Source organism: Oncorhynchus nerka, linkage group LG5, assembly GCF_034236695.1.
Source record: "Oncorhynchus nerka isolate Pitt River linkage group LG5, Oner_Uvic_2.0, whole genome shotgun sequence".
Classification (NCBI taxonomy): Eukaryota; Metazoa; Chordata; class Actinopteri; order Salmoniformes; family Salmonidae; genus Oncorhynchus; species Oncorhynchus nerka.
The window spans coordinates 29,056,477-29,079,643 of NC_088400.1; the positions used below are offsets into that span (position 1 = coordinate 29,056,477).

At 42.4% G+C, this 23,167-nt stretch overlaps 1 protein-coding gene across 2 annotated transcripts in view; it reads left to right on the plus strand.

Moving 5' to 3' along the window:
- The first annotated feature begins 323 nt into the window (after positions 1 to 323).
- The window catches only part of htr4 (5-hydroxytryptamine receptor 4), a 121,962-nt gene continuing 99,118 nt past the window's right edge, over positions 324 to 23,167 (plus strand). For both annotated transcript variants that reach the window (XM_065018509.1, XM_065018510.1), the window contains exons 1-2: positions 324 to 606; positions 22,019 to 22,106. In XM_065018509.1, coding sequence (XP_064874581.1) covers positions 22,042 to 22,106 — 65 coding nt within the window. In that variant the 5' untranslated portion in view covers positions 324 to 606; positions 22,019 to 22,041. The remainder of the gene's footprint in view (positions 607 to 22,018; positions 22,107 to 23,167) is intronic.

Consider the following 23,167-nt stretch of genomic DNA (forward strand, 5'->3'; position numbering starts at 1 on the left):
TCTTAGTTAAATCTTACATAATGGTTGCTTTTCCAACAGTCCATATCACAGTGATTAATGGTAGACCTAACCTATTTTAATTGAACATAAGAGATACAAAATCATCAGAAAAAAAGTGATATGACAGAGCAATTTACTCGGGGAATCTGCCTTGCCAATCCACATGTTCAAGCAATTAAATTTACAATGAATGTCACTCACCACAATTTATAGCCTGCCATACCTGCATCAAACACATTTAAACCGAGCCGATTTTACCTCCTCAATAAAGACCAAGCGAAAGAGGAGGGACTTGAAGGTGCAATTTGCTGGGAATACCGAGGTCTCGCTTTCCAAGCATTACATCCACAGAACAGCGCGAGGTGCCCCACGCGTACGAAACCGTCCAGCCATTCACATTTGCGCTCATACTTCCGACTGCGCTCAGGATACATGGACAACTTTTTCGTTTTGTGAATGTCAGCAGGGAACATCTCTGAAATTGTAGTCACAAAAAAACTGTTCACTTCTTAACTGTGTTTTGATACAAGTCGAAAATGTGATTTCTCTCATGGGGATATAGCATCGTACCATGGTTTTGGAACCCGGCGTCTCCACCAGGACATGGTAGGTGTACTGTACGATTATAATTGTACGTTATTAGTTACCCCTTTATGTGGAAGTAGCATAAGTCATATTTGTATTGTATAAAGTGTGTATTATTGACGCCTCTATATACATTATTAGCAAAGTTTATTCTAGGAAGGAGGACAGGGCAGCTACTATTTGCTGTTGTCCCCAACTTTTACACTCTAATTATGAAATTGCCATTCTCTTAAAGTTGTCAATTTATTGATTTGTTTAGGAATCATGCTGTGGTATGGCCCCAGCTTTTCATACATGTGTTGTGAGAGCTACTGTATATCGGAGATGGCCCCCAGCACTGTCATAAGGTGTTGTAGTGTAGATAGCACAAATATGGATGGGTTATGGATTATGGACTGCTGTTACATATGACCATCACCGTATCATAGTTATTAAAAAGTCAGACCAAATGTATACAAAGAGTATTGGAAACTATCTATGTTGAAGAAGATGAAACGACACTGCATGCCTATGGCTACTCTAAAATAAATCATTAGAACAGTCACATTTTAGAAGGTTTCAAAGTAGCAAAACCCTCTTCATTTAACTACACACATTTTGTCCACATGTTGCCTACAGTACTATGTAATAACTCATTGTTGTTAGTGTGTTTTTTAATGTATTTATATGAACACGGCAGTAACGTTACATCTGACACTTACACGGACTCGTTCCTATTTATTTATTATTGAACCTTTATTTAACTATGCACACTGACACATTACGTACGCTAGCCATGCAGTCTATTTGCGAAAGCAATCAAGGTTAACCAATGTACCTTGATCAAAGTTTCTCCAGATATGCCTCTCTTCACCTGGCTCTGATAACATCCTGATTATCATTCAACTGTTTCCATACACCCTGTTATGTTTAGTTCCTCATTTATCTGTAATGCAGGCCGATATCATCCTTCACTTTCAGTCAGTATTTCCGTTGACTGACAGTCATATGCTACACTGGGCAGTAATTCCACTCTCTGACTCATCATCAAATCAAATGTATTATGCCTAAAAGCTTCACAAGAGTACACCTCTGATAAACCACAATAAATCATTGGGCACTGTTTATGAATTCTTACGGGCACTGTTTATGAATTGTAATCAGTATCTACAGCAGCTATGCTTCTGTTGATGCTGGGGTTATAGATCACATGTGGTAATGTCTGTTTGGCTGATTCTCCGAGACAGACAGCGATCAGAGGTGTATAAAGCTGAGACTGAGAGCCAGGGGTCAAGGCAAGGCGAGTGTGTGCTGATGATTAGCTGGGACGACTAGAAGGGTGTTCATCTCTGCTCCATTGTGAGCTTCCCGTCTGTCCGCCCGCACGTCTGTTTGTCTGTCTGTCTATCTGTCTGTCTGTTTGTCTGTCTATCTGTCCGCCTGTCTACCTTACTGCTTGTCTTTCTGTCTGTCTATCTGCCTGTCTGCCTGCCTGACTGCCTGTCTGCCTGGTCAAAGTGAGCTTACGCAACAATCCAGGGGCCAGTCAATAAGGTGGTGACGGTGCCATGCGATGGGCATGGTAGATACTAGTGAGAGGATGTGTCCTGATTAATGGCACGGAATGGAGAGGGCCTTGTTGAAGGGTCAATAGTCTCCACTTTCACATCACATTGGAACTCTGTGGAGCTGAAGGTTAGACATGAAAACAAACTCTCTTATAGCTTCCATTCGAATGTACACTTTACTGCCAGTCACAGAACTCCCTGGGAAGTATATAATCTGAAGCTCTCTGTCTGTCTCATGGCCCGTACACAGCCAAGACTCACACCGTCCTGTCCTGTCCCATGAGTTGAGCTGAGGAGAAAGGGAGATTTCTCTCTATTCGATTACAGGACTCAGTGTAGACATCAAACTTTATCAAATGTATTTTTGATAGGTAGAGGTCTACTCCGCATGTTCACTTTGTAGAAGTCAGTTCATGGATTCGGCAGAGGAAGCACAGCCCGGGATTCCTGTCCTTATACTCAGTTCGTAATAAGAATAACTTGTTTAATGACTTTCTGCATTGCCATTTCTTCCACAATTACTCTCGGGCTCCTGAATACCGTTATCAGTGTGACGTGTGGAACATGAAAGCTGAATATAAGACTTTGTTTCACCCCAGTTGCTAATTCTAGACAATTTGCGCTGACCCCAGAGATGAACAGTGAGAGAACAATTAGACATGTTCCTGTCTCTGCGGTTTCTCACCATTTCTCCTGTTGGACCAACCTCAGTACTGTAGACAGATTTGCTGGGTAATATATATATATGTATTTTTTGTACCTTTATTTAACGAGGCAAGTCAGTTATTAAGAACAAATTCTTATTTACAAGGTGCTGCTATGAATTTTTTATTGCAAGTGTTCCTACTATTGGTTATAATTACTGAACTGAGCCTGACTGTGTGAATGAAACAATTATCATAAGATTACTGAGGGACTGGAAACCATTTAAAAAATCAAACTAGTTTTGACAAAGTATTTCAAATAGTCCATAAAGCTTGTGAAAACAGCTTTCAAATAATTTGTCAGTTGTGGGTCATTTATGAGAAAAGAGGATGTCCTGACTGTGCCCCATTCACATTTTGTGGGGAAACCACAAGAGGGGAAAGTAGCTATTCAGCTTGCATACTGTAATAGTCCCTTTTGTTAATCCTCAGTAAACATAGTCAGTAATTGATTAAGTTATATCATTTGCATCATTGTGGAACAAATGTTTCAGAATCAGGCATAGAGGAATAAACAGATAATTATTATTATTTTCATTCCGTTATGGCAGTGCTGTACTTTCCCTGAGTGCTTCCCTTTTTTGAATCCATCTCTTGTATTTGCCCTGGGTGGAGAGAATCTTTTTTTTTGTGAGGATTTCTAAAACTCAGACAAGCAAGTAAGTAGTGGATCACCACAGGCACTGTCCTCATTATGAACATCCTATTTTTAGAGATGTTTTCACAAAACAGATATGCTGGCACACACACACACACACACACACAGACACACACACAGACACACACACACACACACACACACACACTGAATTAACATAATATTTATATTTACATATAAATAACTGATATGCTATGATAGAGAGTTGAGTACCACTCTAAATGTTATGAATGAAAATCATGAATTGGGGCCATTTTGACATAAAACAAGTCCTGTATGACACCTCTAAGTAATGCTTGTCACACATAAATATAATGATGTCACTTAACCATCACAGTACACTTGAGTGAGCAGGTGTAGACTGTAATGAGGGTAATACTTCCTTGTGTTTTTGTCATTAGAACCTTCTAACCTTCAGAGTTCCAAAATAATATGTTACTGTAAATATTATGTTACTGCAAATAATATGTTACTGTAAATAGTATGTTACTGTAAATAATGTTACTGCAAATAATATGTTACTGTAAATAGTATGTTACTGTAAATAATGTTACTGCAAATAATATGTTACTGTAAATAATATATTACTGTAAATAATATGTTACTGTAAATAGTATGTTACTGTAAATAATGTTACTGCAAATAATATGTTACTGTAAATAATATATTACTGTAAATAATATGTTACTGCGAATAATCTATTTCTTCTAGACGTTTGGGGTTGGAATGGTGGACATATTTGTCAGCCTCAAACAAACTGTCAGCCTCAGACACCCAGTAGATAGAAAACAAACTGTCAGCCTCAGACACCCAGTAGATATAAAACAAACTGTCAGCCTCAGACACCCAGTAGATAGATAACAAACTGTTAGCCTCAGACACCCAGTAGATATATAACAAACTGTTAGTCTCAGACACCCAGTAGATAGAAAACAAACTGCCAGCCTCAGACACCCAGTAGATAGAAAACAAACTGCCAGCCTCAGACACCCAGTAGATAGAAAACAAACTGTAAGTCTCAGACACCCAGTAGACATAAAACAAACTGCCAGCCTCAGACACCCAGTAGATAGAAAACAAACTGCCAGCCTCAGACACCCAGTAGATAGATAACAAACTGTTAGCCTCAGACACCCAGTAGATAGATAACAAACTGTTAGCCTCAGACACATTTACATTTACATTTAAGTCATTTAGCAGACGCTCTTATCCAGAGCGACTTACAAATTGGTGCATTCACCTTATGACATCCAGTGGAACAGCCACTTTACAATAGTGCATCTAAATATTTTAAGGGGGGTGTGAGAAGGATTACTTTATCCTATCCTAGGTATTCCTTAAAGAGGTGGGGTTTCAGGTGTCTCCGGAAGGTGGTGATTGACTCCGCTGTCCTGGCGTCGTGAGGGAGTTTGTTCCACCATTGGGGGGCCAGAGCAGCGAACAGTTTTGACTGGGCTGAGCGGGAACTGTACTTCCTCAGTGGTAGGGAGGCGAGCAGGCCAGAGGTGGATGAACGCAGTGCCCTTGTTTGGGTGTAGGGCCTGATCAGAGCCTGGAGGTACTGAGGTGCCGTTCCCCTCACAGCTCCGTAGGCAAGCACCATGGTCTTGTAGCGGACACCCAGTAGATAGAAAACAAACTGCCAGCCTCAGACACCCAGTAGATAGAAAACAAACTGCCAGCCTCAGACACCCAGTAGATAGAAAACAAACTGTCAGCCTCAGACACTCAGGAACCAAAGTACTTGTAATTCCGCATGTATTCCCAAGAGCCAGGCCCTGAATAGACTCAGAGAACCCTGCGCAAACACCCAGAGCCTGGCCCTGCATAGACTTTCAGAGCCTGGCCCTGCATAGACTCCCAGAGCCTGGCCCTGAATAGACTTTCAGAGCCTGGCCCTGCATAGACTCCCAGAGCCATGCATAAATACCCAGAGCCTGACCCTGAATAGTCTCACAGAGCCTGGCCCTGAATCGACTCACCGAGCCATGCATAAACACCCAGGGCCTGGACCTGAATAGTCTCACAGAGCCAGGCCCTGCAGAAACACCCAGAGCCTGGCCCATAGATTCCCAGAGCCTGGCCCTGCATAGACTCCACGAGCATGGCCCATAGACTCTCAGAGCATGGCCCATAGATTCCCAGAGCCTGGCCCTGCATAGACTCCACGAGCATGGCCCATAGACTCTCAGAGCATGGCCCATAGACTCCACGAGCCTGGCCCATAGACTCCCAGAGCCTGGCCCATAGACTTTCAGAGCCTTGCCCATAGACTCGCAGAGCCTGGCCCATAGACTCTCAGAGCCTGGCCCAAAGACTCTCAGAGCCTAGCCCATAGACTCCACGAGCCTGGCCCATAGACTCCCAGAGCCTGGCCCATAGACTCTCAGAGCATGGCCCATAGATTCCCAGAGCCTGGCCCTGCATAGACTCCACGAGCATGGCCCATAGACTCTCAGAGCATGGCCCATAGAATCCACGAGCCTGGCCCATAGACTCCCAGAGCCTGGCCAATAGACTCCCAGAGCCTGGTTCTGCATAAACTTGGGTGACTCGCTCTCCTCTCTTGAAATCTATTGTGCTCTGTTTGAGTGAGACTTTACTGAACAATTCTCCAGTTTATAGGTTTGTCTGAAATGTTAAAGCGTTCCTTATGTTATGTGCCAGATCAATTTGTCCACTGTTCCGGAATGAAAATGTAAATTTGGTGAAGTTCATAAGAAAGAGAGAGATATGTGCCAATGGGAGCACTAGAGCTGGAGCTAAATACATGGGATAGCATTCCACGGGATAGCATGCCACGGGGATAGCATGTCACGGGGATAGCATGCCACGGGGATAGCATGCCACAGGGATAGCATGCCACGGGGATAGTATATCACGGGGATAGCATGTCACAGGATAGCATGCCACAGGAACAGCATGCCACGAAGATAGCATGCCATGGGATAACATGCGGCAGTGATAGCATGCCACAGGATAGCATGCCACGGGGATAGCATGTCACGGGGATAGCATGCCACGGGGATAGCATGCCACAGGGATAGCATGGTACGGGGATAGTATATCACGGGGATAGCATGTCACGGGATAGCATGCCACAGGGATAGCATGCCACAGGAACAGCATGCCACGAAGATAGCATGCCATGGGATAACATGCGGCAGTGATAGCATGCCACGGGAGAGATATGTGCCAATGGGAGCACTAGAGCTGGAGCTAAATACATGGGATAGCATTCCACGGGATAGCATGCCACGGGGATAGCATGTCACGGGGATAGCATGCCACGGGGATAGCATGCCACAGGGATAGCATGCCACGGGGATAGTATATCACGGGGATAGCATGTCACAGGATAGCATGCCACGGGGATAGCATGTCACGGGGATAGCATGCCACGGGGATAGCATGTCACGGGGATAGCATGCCACGGGGATAGTATATCACGGGGATAGCATGTCACAGGATAGCATGCCACAGGAACAGCATGCCACGAAGATAGCATGCCATGGGATAACATGCGGCAGTGATAGCATGCCACAGGATAGCATGCCACGGGGATAGCATGTCACGGGGATAGCATGCCACGGGGATAGCATGCCACAGGGATAGCATGCCACGGGGATAGTATATCACGGGGATAGCATGTCACGGGATAGCATGCCACAGGGATAGCATGCCACAGGAACAGCATGCCACGAAGATAGCATGCCATGGGATAACATGCGGCAGTGATAGCATGCCACGGGATAGCATGCAACGGGGATAGCATTCCACGGGAACAGCATGCCACAGGAACAGCATGCCACGAAGATAGCATGCCATGGGATAACATGCCACAGTGATAGCATGCCACGGGAACAACATTCCACGGAGATAGCATGCCACAGGGATAGCATGCCACGGGATAACATGCCACAGGGATAGCATGCCACGGGATAACATGCGGCAGTGATAGCATGCCACGGGATAGCATGCCACAGGGATAGCATGCCACGGGATAACATGCCACAGGGATAGCATGCCACGGGATAACATTCCACAGGGATAGCATGCCACGGGATAACATGCCACAGGGATAGCATGCCACGGGATAACATGCCACAGGGATAGCATGCCACGGGATAACATGCCACAGGGATAGCATGCCACGGGATAACATGCCACAGGGATAGCATGCCACGGGATAACATGCCACAGGGATAGCATGCCACGGGATAACATGCCACAGGGATGGCAGAGTTTTAAGGATCCATATCTGAATTTCATTATACACATCACTGCCTTTATGAATGAGCTTTCTTGCTACAGCACCTGCTCTTATACTGACGTCAAGGAATGGCAACATAAACTTAGCCAGTGACGTATTCACGCAAACAAATGTCTCTTATCTTTTCCCCTATCTTCAGTTTATTTGAGTTGAAGAAAGTTGCTCTACATTAAGTAAACACATTATTTATTCACTGTGGAACATCAGCAATTGAACAGTATTGGCAATCCTTCAATGAAAAGTTGTACCAGAGCGTTAACGGATATTTTTATACTTCAGAAGCTTGTTGTTAGGAGACCAGTCATACATTAGTTTTAATACACCTTCTTTTACACTCAGTGTAGTTAATGATATGTGCAATAGAATTAACTACACCGAGTGTGAAAACATTTTGCATGGCGAAATATGAGCTGAAGTTTTCAAGGAAATGTCTGGCACAAAGCTGTAGCAACAGCAGCTGCTATCAGTCTCTCTCTCCCTCTCTCTCCCTCTCTCTCCCCACCACTGACACTTCCCATCTCTCTCTCTCTCTCTGTCTCTCTCTCTCTCATCTCTCTCTCTCATCTCTCTCTCTTTCTCTCTCTCTGTCTCTCTCTCTCTCTCATCTCTCTCTCTGTCTCTCTCTCTCTGTCTCTCTCATCTCTCTCTCTCTCTCTCTCTGTCTCTCTCTCATATCTATCTCTCATCTCTCTCTCTGTCTCTCTCTCTGTCTCTGTCTCTCTCTCTCATCTCTCTCTCTCTCCCTCTCTCTCCCCACCACTGACACTTCCCATCTCTCTCTCTCTCTCTCTGTCTCTCTCTGTCTCTCTCTGTCTCTCTCTCTCTCTCTCTCTCTCTCTCTGTCTCTCTCATCTCTCTCTCTGTCTCTCTCTCTGTCTCTGTCTCTCTCTCTCTCTCTCTCATCTCTCTCTCCCCTCTCAATATTCCCATCTCTTTCTTGCTCTCTCTCGCTCTCTCTCTCTCTCTCTCTCTCTCTCTCTCTCTATATATATATATATATATATATATATATATATATATATATATATTCTATATATACTCTATATATTCTATATATACTCTATATATATATATTCCCTTCCGTCCAGACTCCAAACCATTCATTTACTCTACCTCCTGACTGGCTAGGACAAGTCTCCCAAGTTTTCTTAGACCCCGGATGGAAGAGACAGGGCTTCATACACAGCAGACAGAGGCAGAGTACCTCTTTCTATAATCCATCACAACCTTCTCCTCTCTACTCTGCTCAGTGGGATGGTTTGTATAAATTTGCACAGGAGGCGTGGAGCAGAGTAGAGTGGAGGCAGAATTCCTTGGCCTTGCAACATCAGATTTGACAGAAGTCCATGACAACCAGACTGCAAACTGTGAGCTGTGTTTACTCTTAATGCAAAGCAAGTGAGCAATCATGCTAGTTTATTACCCCAGGATGAGATGCCTGCCACTCTGTCCTCAACCCCATGACCTCTGAACTATGCTATAAATACACATAGCTCCGTCCTCCCTGGACTCTTCAACTGAATTTCACACCGCAGCATTCTCCCCTGTGAGTTGCATCAGTAATATCACAAATATGCACCCTAGCTTACTGTACAAAGGTTATGGGACTTTATTTTGAGATCACATTTCCACTCTAGTCTGATTCAGGATGATATATGTCCAATTTCAGTTCCCATCAAGCGTTTAGTGGAGTCTAGTGTTGTTTACAGTTATAGTGCATTTGGAAAGTATTCAGACCCCTTGACTTTTTCAAAATTTTGTTACGTTACAACCTTAATCAAAAATGTATTTTCCTCATCAATCTACACAATACCCCATAATGACAAAGCAAAAACAGGACATTAGATTTTTTGGGCAAATTAATACAAATTTAAAACTGAAATTTCATATTTACATAAGTATTCAGACCCTTTACTCAGTACTTTGTTGAAGAACCTTTGGCAGTGATCACAGCCTCGATTATTCTTGGGTAGGAAGCTACAAGCTTGGCACACCTGTATTTGGGAAGTTTCTCCCATTCTTCTCTGCAGATCCTCTCAAGCTCTGTCAGGTTGGATAGGGAGCGTCGCTGCACAGCTATTTTGAGGTCTCTCCAGATATGTTCAAGTCCGGGCTCTGACTGGTCCACTCAAGGACATTCAGAGACTTGTCCCATATCCACTCCTGCGTTGTCTTGGCTGTGTGCTTAGGGTCGTTGTTCTGTTGGAAGGTGAACCTTCGCCCCAGTCTGAGGTCCTGAGCACTCTGGAGCAGGTTTTCATCAAGGATCCCTCTGTAATTTGCTCCATTCATCTTTGCCTCGATCCTGACTACTCTTTCAGTCCCAGACACTGAAGAACATCCCCACAGCATAATGCTGCCACCACCATGGTTGACTGTAGGGATGACGCCAAGTCAGATGTGACTCTTGGCATTCAGGCCAAAGAGTTCAATCTTGGTTTCATCAGACCAGAGAATCTTGTTTCTCATGATCTGAACGTCTGTAGGTACCTTTTGGCAAACTCCAAGCGGGCTGTCATGTGTCTTTTACTGAGGAGTGGCTTCCATCTGGCCACTCTACCATAAAAGCCTGATTGGTGGAGTGCTGCAGAGATGGTTGTCCTTCTGGAAGATTCTCCCAACTACACAGAGGTACTCTAGAGTTCTGTCAGAGTGACCATCGGGTTCTTGGTCACCTCCCTGACCAAGGCCCTCCTGATTGCTCAGTTTGGCCGGGCAGCCAGCTCTAGGAAGAGTCTTGGTGATTCCAAACTTCTTCCATTTAAGAATGATGGAGGCCACTGTGTTCTTGGGGACATTCAATGCTGCAAACATTCATATGTTATGAATTTGCTTTGCTTAAGATCCCAGAGTGTTTTCTTTAATCATAGGATATAATGTTGATATAGGCCAGATCTTTATTTTGGTCAGTTCTGCGGGAATTCCTGTCATGTTATTGTGTTTCTTGGGGAAATCTTTCATTTATTTGTATTATTTTTAATATTGTGAAGAATGCTGCTTGTTTTCAAAGTGATCAATGCAACAGAGTTGTCTGGACAGCTCCTGACTGGACCTAGATGGTGGTGGATCCACCCTACATCCGGACACATAAAGCATGTTAAATAGCGAAAGCTCCCAATATCTTTATCATGTGCTCATGTCCTTTTTAAAAATTTTGTTTTTCCCATGAGAAAAGTTTGCAGTATGTACGATTCATTTTTCTGTTCGGTTTTTGATGAGCAAAAAAAGGTTAAGGGGAAAGAGAAAACATTCTATTAGAGGAAGTGTCTACATTTCAAATGAATAGCAAACTTGTTTCATTTTATGAAGCTCAAAGAGCCTCAGCATGCTGCCAATGGGAATGACACTGACGCCAGCTGCTATTATTGATTTATTTAAGCCACTGTTTTTAGAGGCTTTGGTGTGAATGGTGACGCTGCTTGACATCGGCTGAGTCATACAATTCACTATTCAGACCACCTGTGTCTGTGTTTGAAAGGCTCTGATCCTCCAGTTGAGCTTTCCCTGTTCTTTAGTCAGTTTTATGGTCCAATACTGCACATTTTTGACAGACATAGACCAGAACCATATTTTCCATAAATGTTCTATTCATCCATTTGAAATGTTGTCCATAAAGGTTCACATTCACCCCCAGTTTAAAGGTAGGAAAATGTATACTAACACATTTGTTTTTAGGTTAATGTTTAATTTGAACCGAACAGGAACTGAATGTTAGTCGAGGTAATTGAGATAATATGTACATGTAGGTAGAGTTAAAGTGACTATGCATAGATAATAAACTCTGAGTAGCAGCAGCGTAAAAAAGGGGAGAGGGGGGCAATGCAAATAGTCTGAGTAACCATTTGTCCAGCTGTTCAGGAGTCTTACGGCTTGAGGGTAGAAGCTGTTAAGAAGCCTTTTGGACCTAGATTTGGACCTCCGGTATGCCGTGCGGTAGCAGAGAGAACAGTATATGACTAGGGTGGCTGGAGTCTGACACTTTTTAGGGTCTTCCTCTGACACTGCCTGGTATAGAGGTCAGAAGCTGAGCATTTGCCATACCTGGAAGTGATGCAACCAGTGCTCTCGATGGTGCAGCTGTAGAACTTTTTGAGGATCTGAGGACCCATGCCAAATCTTTTCAGTCTCCTAAGGGGGAATAGGCTTTGTTGTGCCCTCTTCGCGACTAGGGATGGGTATCGTTAAGATTTTAATGGTATTACTACTCATAACCGATACTGCTCATCGATCCAGTACTTTAAAAGTATTCTTATCGATTATTTTTGTTATTTTTTTACAAAAACATTTATACAAATTAAGAACAGAATTAACATTGCTTTATTTTCTGAAATGTAAAATAAATAAAACAAACAATTATTTACAGCAAAAGAAACAGCAATGTTTTGAACAAATCACTATTATAGACTCTATTGTGATGAGGGAAATATATAAAAAAAAGGAAATAAGCAACATTTTCCTGCAAAAGATTGGGCAACGAGAGATGAACTACAAGCTAGGGAGTCGAAAACTGCACTTGTGGCAACAAGCATTGTCAGCATCTACTCTGGTGAAGCGTAACCACACTTTTGAACGTTTAGCTCTCTCCGCCATCGTCACTAAACCTCGAGACTTTCTTACTATTAGATGTCGTGCACCAGCTGCACCAGACCGCCACTCCTTGTCTTACCAGAGGCTACTGTTCTCTCCTGCTGATACAGTGTATAACCCGCCAGCTGTATGTTATTCATGTGGTCGTTCAGCCACGACTCGGTTAAAAATAAGATATTACAGTTTTTAATGTGCCGTTGGTAGGATATACTGTATGTGATCGAAGTCCGTCTATTTTATTATCCAATGATTGTACGTTGGCTAATAGGACTGATGGTAAAGGCAGATTACCCACTCGCCGTCAGATCTTTACAAGGCACCCCGACCTACAGTATGTCCCTGATATCTCCGTCTCTTTCTCCCGCGAATGACGGGGATGAGGGCCTTGGCGGGTGTCTGAAGTAAATCCTTTGTGTCCGGCTTGTTAAAGAAAAAGTATTCTTCCAGTCCGAGGTGGGTAATCGCTATCCTGATATCTACAAACGTTCCCAGTTCCTGCTTCTCCATGTTAAACCGGCTGGCACAGACCAACGGGCCAGAGCCTCATTGGTTCATTGTTCCAAGTTTCCAACACTTTCCAAAGGAGGTATTTATAGTTTTGGGATTATTAGTGCATTCATAACTGCACACTACATGACATTTGGACAGACAGTCACATGAATCTCCCGTTTTAGTCATTTGTCTTTAATCAGGTTCATAAGCCAGCCACACAGTCATGCAACACTTGTATTGCTTGCATAATGTCACCAGGATTATGGCACCAATAAACCGACTCATTCATCTTTGCCCCCAATTTCTTTATTATATGGCTTTGTGCTCTATACAGTTAGGTTAGAAATACACATTTATTTGACTGTTAGTGTAGCCTACATATCTGTTTGGGTCTCAGGATCCAGGGATTTCACATATTGTCAACATGTCTACGTCAAACTGGCAACCCGACAGTGTACATGAACATGAATTATATGACGTTGCTGTTGCCGTCACCCGTTTCGCTATTATTTGGAGCCGTTTAAATCAAGGACCGTGTAATTGTCAAGTAATAGACCCTACAACTCTTATTTGTTACTTTTTTTGTTACGCTAATCAGTGTAAGGGTTGTCATTATACTTGTGAATATGGCCCAGTAATATCAGGCAGCATAGGGGCTACCTTTATGTTTGTCAATGTTGAATGATTATTACTGATGCAATGGGCCATAAAGTATGATGGGATAAACAAAGTGGTATCTTTCCCATTTCAGGATGCCAGGTTGGTTAGTAATCCTATACTCGATAAAGCCTTTTTATACCTTTAACGTACAGGCTCTTACGATGCTCTGACAGCATTCATCATTATTAAATATGCTTAACCCTTGAGGGAAGTTGATCGTTTTTTGTTGTTGACTATGCCTCGGATAGCTTTATTCTTCACAGTCAGGGACAACAATAATGATTTGCTCGCTTTGAAATAATTTGAATATTGCCAATTTATGGCCGACGGGACTGAATAGGAAATTATGGACATTCTGGAAGACTTTGGACTTTGCTCAGAGGTCTTGAATACAGAGGAGGGAACCCAGACTGTTTCTTAGTGAATCGTAAAATTGTAGGGCGTGTTAGGTTGTAAAAATATGTAAACCATTCAAATCAGTGTGAGACAGGAGGTTGTATTGTTCTGAGGTGAAGCAGTCAGCTTGTGGTTAAATATACGTTCCTTTACAAGGCATTCTCCCTCCCATGTATTGGTGAGCAGGTCTGTGAAGTTGCCCCTGTACTCTTTTTAACGTGTTACTGTAAGGCCACCTCGATCAGCAGCACATTATAATGATATCGTAGGCCATATTAGTAAAGGTTCTTGGATATACATCCTTTTATGGTCTTTGTGAAAGTACAAGTCAACACCACTCAAACAGTTATACAGGAATCCCATCTACTCTACTGGGAACGTTACTGAGGTTATTACTGTTTATGCCTGTGGCGGTATTAAAAAAGTAGACATGAGAAGGACCTATAGGGATTTTAGACTCACCCATAAAGATACTGCATTCCAGATGGGAGGCCCAATACAAACCCTGACGATATGTAACTTTAGCACTACCTCGCTGTTCTAAAACCCACTGCAGCCAATGTCTGTGACCCAGAGGAAATGTAATTAGCATAATACAACAATACCCATCAAAATCCATCTGTTTAAGCTAGAGATCTGTTTTTGTTGTTGTCAGTCCACCGCATCCGTCCATGTCGGCCTTCTGTATCTGCGGTGGAAGGTGGCAGAGCTACAGTGCCTGGAGACATCCCCGAAATATCAATCTTCTCTTGAAAACGTCTGTAGCGTCCAAATGGTATGGGCTATGGAAAGATGGTACTCTCACGAACACCATGGTGTTCTCTGTTTCACTCTACAACCGCCACAAGTGTCACAGGCCTGGTCTGAAGCAGAAGAGGCTGCTGAGGGGAGAACGGCCCGTAATAATGGCTGGAACGGAGCAAATGGAATTGTATCAAACACCTGGGATACCATTCCACCTATTTCGCTCCAGCCATTACGATGAGCCTGTTCTCCCCAATTAAGGTGTCACCAACCTCCTGTGGTCTGAAGGTAACCTGGTACCAGACTGAAAAATGAATGAAGTGAAGGTATATGGGTAATTCCACAATATTTTCTTTCTTCTTTTTTTCTAACTTCCTTATATCTCTCAGATATAATGCAGGCACTTCAAAACGTACTTCCTTTTCATTTATTTTTGGACTATCTGTTTTTCCATGTGTGAGTCTGTTATTCACTGTGTTTCTATGGGCTAATAGCAGTAAAGGCAAAATTCAATGTTTCATCAATCATTTTTTAATATATATATTTTTTTTATATCTACAGGGGTCGTAAAATGTTCCATCTGAAAACAATTCCATATGTTAGCTTAGTTGAAACCCATCCCCGGGGCCCTTAGGCCTTCATTTATTTTTTTTTTTTATTTTTTTACTTTGTTTAAATATATATTTGTGTTTTTTATGTAACTTTCCTTTGGATTTCTTCCACTTTGACATACAGACAATACATGGGCCCATGCTGTGTTACTATAGTACTGAGGGTGCTTCACTTTGAAGTGTGTGTGTTTTTCAATTATACTTCTGTATTGAATGTGTGGCTTTTCAATAGTCATGGCAATGAGCATAACCTTATAGGAGATGGAATGAGAGGGTACTAAGTACTGAATGGGACCGCTTTAGTTGTTACATCCCTCCAACAATAGCCACATTTCTAACACCACTCTAAAGTGTCTTCAGCCAGGTTGTCACAATCTGCCCTCGAGCCAATAGGTGCAGTTAGACTTTTATATCTTTGGCCATAGAATTTTAAAAGGCTCTGAGTCAGAATATTAAGGCCTACAATGAATTTAAGGCCCTTCTGTAAAGTCCAGTGTTTTTATTGGTCCTACTCCTGCAGCTGGTATTCTATCAACAGAAGAGTCATTCTCTAATATTAGCAGCTCTAAGAAATACTGTTAAAACACACTGCTACAGTTTATTGCTATTTTGAACATTTGGGGATCACTTCAATCTGAGTGTTTGCTTTAGTGAATGGTTTGACAATCATCTCAGGTCTTGTATTCATACCTGCTAAAGTTCAGCTTCTTTCTGTTTCATAGAATCTCCCAAACTCTTTTTGGTGCTCTGAACCGTTCTGTCATTTACATTCGGGGGGAAAAAGTCTATGAAATATCATTGAATGACTTCTATTATGTTGAATCAATATCATGCTGATAAACAACCCGAGAGGGGTTTAAGATAGTCAGTCACAGCAGAAACTTCTCTCTGTAATCTCTCCCAATGATATGAGTGGATTGTTAATTAGCCTACTGACTCCATAATCAATCATTAAACTCTCCTAATTCATTTTAAATAGTTGTTCTATACTTATAGGAAGTAATGTATGTTTTGGGAGATAAAGAGATACTCTGGAGGCATGGCTGCACACTGTATCCACGTGATGTGCATTATTAATGGTTTGGCAAATTGCTATTTTAATACCCGGCTGCATCCACATGCCCAGAGCAGAGCTGAGAGCGTTGGTGCCGAGCAGGAGAACTCAGTAAATATGATGTCAGGAGGAGCACAAGTAAGAGCATTAGGAGCCCCAAAACCATCATTAAACCCAAATTAGCATTTAAATTAAATTGGAAATCCATCAGGGAGAGTGTGTGTAGTATTCAGTATAATGAGAAAGTTTCCTTGAGGCTGATGCTGCTTTTGTGGCATGCGGCATCCCCCACCCCCAACAGTAACAGGCTGGCTTCTTTCTACCTGACACATATGGTTCCCTCGGTGCATTAGTCCACAGTTAAATTAGGGAAAAGTTGAAAAAGTCTTCAATTTGTTGAGTAGTAATATATCAAATATCATTATATCATGGTAAGTGAAAAGTATAAAACATATATCAGAAAATTGTTAATAGTGATTGAATGAATGCACTGTCTGGGTAAAACCTTAGTTCAGGAACAGGAAGCAGCCAATGATTTGGAAATATGTGGCAAATGTGAGTCTGGTAAGAGGTCAGAGGTCAGACGTCATGTTCCTTGATTAGGATGGGGGATTAATGAGCTCTGGACCAACAGGGGAAACCTGAGCCAGATGGCAGGGTGTCCCTCCACAAAAGGCAGGGTGTCCCTCCACAGTCAGACTCTTAACTCTCACACATGACAAACATTGGCTGCATTCTGGAAACTCAGTAATGATGATCTTGTTTCCAGCATCAACTAACAGAGTTGCACTCAGATGAGACTACAGAGACACATCCTTACTTGTAAGATTTCATGTATATATGGCTTTTGGCAAAAAAAACGTTAACAAATTACAAGCACAATATTTACAGTGCATTCGGAAAGTATTCAGACCCCTAGAATTTTTCTACATTTTGTTACGTTACAACCTAATTCTAAAAACCTTATTCATATAAGTATTCAGACCCTTTGCTATGCGACTCAAAATTGAGCTCAGGTGCATCCTGTTTCCATTGATCATCCTTGATGAGGTCCACCTGTGGTAAATTCAAATGATTGGACATGATTTGGAAAGGCACACACCTGTCTATATAATGTCCCACAGTTGACAGTGCATGTCAGAGCAAAAACCAATCCATGAGGTCGAAGGAATTGTCTGTAGAGCTCTGGGACAGGATTGGGTCGAAACACAGATCTGGGGAAGGGTACCAACACATTTCTGCAGCATTGAATGTCCCCAAGAACACAGTGGCCTCCATCATTCTTAAATGGAAGAAGTTTGGGTCCACCAAGACTATTTCTAGAGCTAACTGCCTGGCCAAACTGAGCAATCAGGGGAGAAGGGCCTTGGTCAGGGAGGTGACCAAGAACCCGATGGCCACTCTGACAGAACTCCAGAGTTCCACTCCTCAGTAAAAGGCACATGAGAGCCTGCTTGGAGGTTGCCAAAAGGCACCTGGTCTGATGAAACCAAGATTGAACTCTTTGGCCTGAATGCCAAGTGTCACGTCTGGAGGAAACCTTGCCCCACCCCTACAGTGAAGTATTGTGGTGGCAGGGACTGGGAGACTAGATAGGATTGGAGGTAAAGATGAACAAAGCAAAGTACAGAGGGATCCTTGATGGAAACCTGCTCCAGAGTGATCAGGACCTCAGACTGGGGCGAAGGTTCACCTTCCAACAGGATAACGACCCTAAGCACACAGCCAAGACAATGCAGGAGTGGCTTCGGGGCAAATCTCTGAATGTCCTTGAGTGGCCCAGCCAGAGCCCGGACTTGAACCTGATCAAACATCTCTGGAGAGACCTAAAAATAACTGTCCACCGATTCTCCCTATCCAATCTGACAGAACATGAGAGGATCTGCAGAGAAGAATGGGAGAAATTCCCCAAATACAGGTGTGCCAAGCTTGTAGCGTACTGAGTAAAGGGTCTGAATACTCCATTTTCTAAAATTTCTTTGATTTATCATTATGGGTTATTGTGTGTAGATTGATGAGGGGGGGAACTATTTAATCGATTTGAGAATAAGGCTGTAATGTAACGGTCTGAATACTTTCCGAATGCACTGTATGTTAGTGTGGAACGTGTCAAAGACTGAAGATATGGTGAGATGGAAGAGCAGATGAGACAGACAGTTTCTACAAAACACATTAGAGTTTGAACTGTGTAATTATAAAGAGAATGGGTGATTTAAATAAAAGGGTGTTAGTATTTAATTTTTCTTCATCTTCAAATGAAAGACATTCCTCTCTGTTCCTCAAAAGGTTTTTGATATCTGGTTACGGCATATTATAGGATAAGTAATTAAGCAGTTTGACACCTCACCACTCAGAAGTTCCAATTATACCTACGGTATCATGTATGAAATTGGTTTACATCATTTCATTTCTAAAATGATTAATGTGAGCAGAGAAACAAAGCTTGGGCACACTGTGTTAGCAAACACATTTGACAGCTATTCAGACAGACTGGTAATGAAGTCAAGGAATGCTGCAAGGCTCACTCTGACAGATGTTTTAATTGTAAAGAAAAGGGAAGAACACATTAAAACATCACAGGATCTCAAAGCACGTGAAATATATCAGGCTCATAGGGAATGTTTTTCACTTATTAAAATAGAAGAGAAATAAACACATTCCGTAAATGGTCTTGAAAAGTGACAAAATATGTGTTTAATGAAAACAAGGGCAGATTGTTCTATGACGCAACTGTAGACAATACCCTGTCTGGTGTACCTTTTCTTTCCCAAATTGATACAGTCCAGACTCCATGCAGCCAGTCCAGACTCCATGCAGCCAGTCCAGACTCCATGCAGCCAGTCCAGACTCCATGCAGCCAGTCCAGACTCCATGCAGACAGTCCAGACTCCATGCAGACAGACCAGACTCCATGTAGCCAGTCCAAACTCTATGCAGCCAGTCCAAACTCTATGCAGCCAGTCCAGACTCTATGCAGCCAGTCCAAACTCTATGCAGCCAGTCCAAACTCTATGCAGCCAGTCCAAACTCCATGCAGCCAGTCCAGAATCCATGTAGCCAGTCCAGACTCTATGCAGCCAGTCCAGGCTCTATGCAGCCAGTCCAAACTCTATGCAGCCATTCCAAACTCCATGCAGCCAGTCCAGAATCCATGCAGCCAGTCCAGACTTTATGCAGCCAGTCCAGACTCTATGCAGCCAGTCCAGACTCCATGCAGCCAGTCCAGACTCCATGCAGCCAGTCCAGAATCCATGCAGTCAGTCCAAACTCCATGCAGCCAGTCCAAACTCCATGCAGCCAGTCCAACTATTTGGCCATAATGACCATCAGAGGAAAAAGAGGGAAGCTTGCAAGAAAAGAACACCATCCCAACCGTGAAGGACGAGGGTGGCAGCATCATGTTGTGGAGGCGCTTTGCTGCAGGAGGGACTGGTGCACATCACAAAATAGATGGCATCATGAGGACGAAAATTAGGTGGATATATTGAAGCAACATCTCAAGACATCAGTCAGGAAGTTAAAGCTTGGTTACAAATGGGTCTTCCAAATGGACAATGACCCCAAGAATAATTCAAAGTTGTGGCAAAATTACTAAAGGACAACAAAGTCAAGGTATTGCAGTGGCCATCATAACGTTTTGACTTCAGCTCTATAAAGTGGCTGTTCCACTGGATGTCATAAGGTGAAAGCACCAATTTGTAAGTCGCTCTGGATAAGAGTGTCTGCTAAATGACTTAAATGTAAATGTAAATAAAAAGTTGTGGGCAGAACTGAAAAAGCATGTGCGAGCAATGAGGCCTTACAAACCTGACTCAGTTACACCAGCTCTGTCAGGAGGAATGGGCCAAAATTTACCCAACTTATTGTGGGAATCTTGTGGAAGGCTACCCAAAACGTTTGACCCAAGTTAAACAATTTAAAGGCAATGCTACCAAATACTAATTGAGTGTATGTAAACTTCTGACCCACTGGGAATGTGATGAAAGAAATGAAAGCTGAAATAAATCATCAGATTGTTCTGACATTTAACATTATTTGTCACACCCTGACCTTAGAGATCCTTTTTATTCTATTTGTTTGGTTAGGTCAGGGTGTGACTCTGGTGGGAAAGTCTATGTTTTCTATTTATTTATTTTTGGCCGTGTGTGGTTCCCAATCAGAGGCAGCTGTCTATCATTGTCTCTGATTGGGGATCACATATAAGTTGTCATTTTCCTTTAAGGTTTTGTGGGATCTTGTTTTCTGTTTAGTGTTTCTGCCTGACAGAACTGTGCACTTTCGTTTTTTGTCTTTGTTATTTTTTTGGTGTCATCAATAAAAACACAATGTACGCCTACCACGCTCTCCCAACGAGAGCCGTTATGTTATTAAATTAAAGTGGTGATGCTAACTGACCTAAGACATGGCATTTTTGCTAGGATTAAATGTCAGGAATTGTGAAAAACTGAGTTTAAATGTATTAAGGCTAAGGTGTATGTAAACTTTCGATTTCAACTGTATGTACAGTAAAACTGCAATAGCACCAATCAACCACAATGTGAACTATGTCATTTTTACATTACTGTTTAGTCATTTAGCAGACAGTCAGTAGTGAGAATGTACATTTTCATACTTATTTTTCTCGTACTAGTCCCCAGTGGGATCAAACCCACAACCCTGGCCTTGCAAATGGGTTACATGGGACCTTGTATAAATTAGATTTGAATCATGTTTTTAGAAATCAAACTGACACGATCACGTGAAATTGAGAGAAATTACACACACATATATTATTACTCTAGAGGTAATCCTTCTGACGACATAGTATGGAAATACTCTGTATAATAAAAATATTCATATTTTGTAAATACATTCATAGGGATATATTTGCACACTGTACAGGGCAAGGCCCAAGTGACCAGACGCAGCCACGGTCAATGCACATGTGCAACCCTGTGACAAGTCATCTGGAGATTTTCCTTGTCCATTTTCCAAAAGGGACTTCCTGATATTGTAATACATGGAGATCACATCAGTGACGATACAGATATACATTTATCTGTTCACTCCACTAAGGGTGAAAAAACAGTAATGAAGTGTCTTCTCCGCATTTTTAACAACTACCTCCTACTGTTGCTTGTGTTGCAGGACTGCTGCATAGTCCCTGTGGCAGCCTATTGTATTCATGCATCCCAAAAGGACATGCGAATGCAATGAATTTCTTGAACAAAATGGGATTATGTGACCCAACCAGTAATACAACCAATAGCTCATATGACCATGGCAAGTGAAAACATCATTTCAAATCTGCTACACTATTCTTGCATGCATTTAAACAATGAAGCACAATCATTTGTCATTGGCTTCATGAATATGTAGTGGCATATTCATGTTAATCCCAGTCAGTAAATTCAAATCTGTTCTGCCTGTAATGTTGTTGCATGTATTGATTTAATCCTCACACTGTTAGTGGATATGTTATTGTAGAGTAATTAGAGGCATATTTTCATTTAGATTTTTTGATAAATATTTAAAGAACACTATTTTATTTTCCCTGGTCTCCTAAATCATCTAAATCATAGGTTCAAAATCTGGGCAGTTGTCAAACAATAAATCGCTGCTGACAGCCTTACAAAATGTGGTATAGTGAGTCATTTCCGGGGCATATCTATAAGGTCATAATGAATCCTAACTGCCTGAGTAACCTCTATTTTTCCTTGTTTCATAGGGAGTTTTGGCATTGATGGGTACATGAATCTAAGTTCCGGGGGCCCGATGCCTGTGATGGAGGAAGTAAATATCAGCAACAGTGAGAGGTAAGGACAGTACACGCCATCCATGAACACATGACTCTTAAATGAATAGGTACATTCATCATTCTTTCATTCATTCAAGTGTTGGCACACATACAGGAGTGATTAGGTGTCATACACATGTAGGGTAGCGTGAGGGATGGTGATGCTATGGGTAGTCTAGGGCTGTGTCCAAAATGACTTCCTATTCACTACATCAGTGGTTCTCCAACCCCTCCCCAGACATTTCATCATGTTGTTCTACAGTAGCGCTGAACTAGCTCACCTGATTCACCTAGTCAAGCGCTTGATGATTAGTTGACAAGTTGAATCAGGTGTGCTAGCTCTGGAATAATTCAAATACATGGAATGGATGGGTGTCCCAGAGGAGAGAACCACTGACCTACATAATGTACTGCTTTTGACCAGGGCCTATAGGGCTCTGTGCACTATGTAGTGAAAAGAGTCCCATTTGGGATTCAGACTACAGTGCTTGGGGAAGGACATGCACCTTGGTCAGCTCTGCAGTAACCAGAGGCTTCCTCCTCGGGAATCATCTTTCCCTGCTTTTGTATCTGCTTGCCTTCTCACTGTATTCATGTGGTATCCTGTGACAGGCTTCCTATTAGGAGGAAAGGTTTCTATTAAAAAAATAGCATTATACAGAACATAGATCTTAAATGACAAGAGCACTTGGGCACTTACAAATGGACCCATTGCCCTCTCGACCAGGTCATCTTTTTTGACTGGATGACATACATAATTGTATACATGGCGGGTATTAGAAATAGTTGGTATCATAAATATGCTCTTGCAATGGCTTTCCAGAATCATGTGTACAGTAGAAAACGTGGCAGAGCTTGCAAATTATCATGGATTACAAAGGGATACCCAGCCGTGAGCTGTCCAGTGACACAAGCATATCAGACGAGCTAAATACCTTCAATGCTTGCTTAGAGGCTAGCAACACTGAACTATGCATGAGAACACCTGCTGTTCTGGACGACTATGTAATCCTCCTCTCCGTAGCCAATGTGAGTAAAACCTTCAAAGAGGTTAACATTAACAAGGCAACAGGGCCAGAC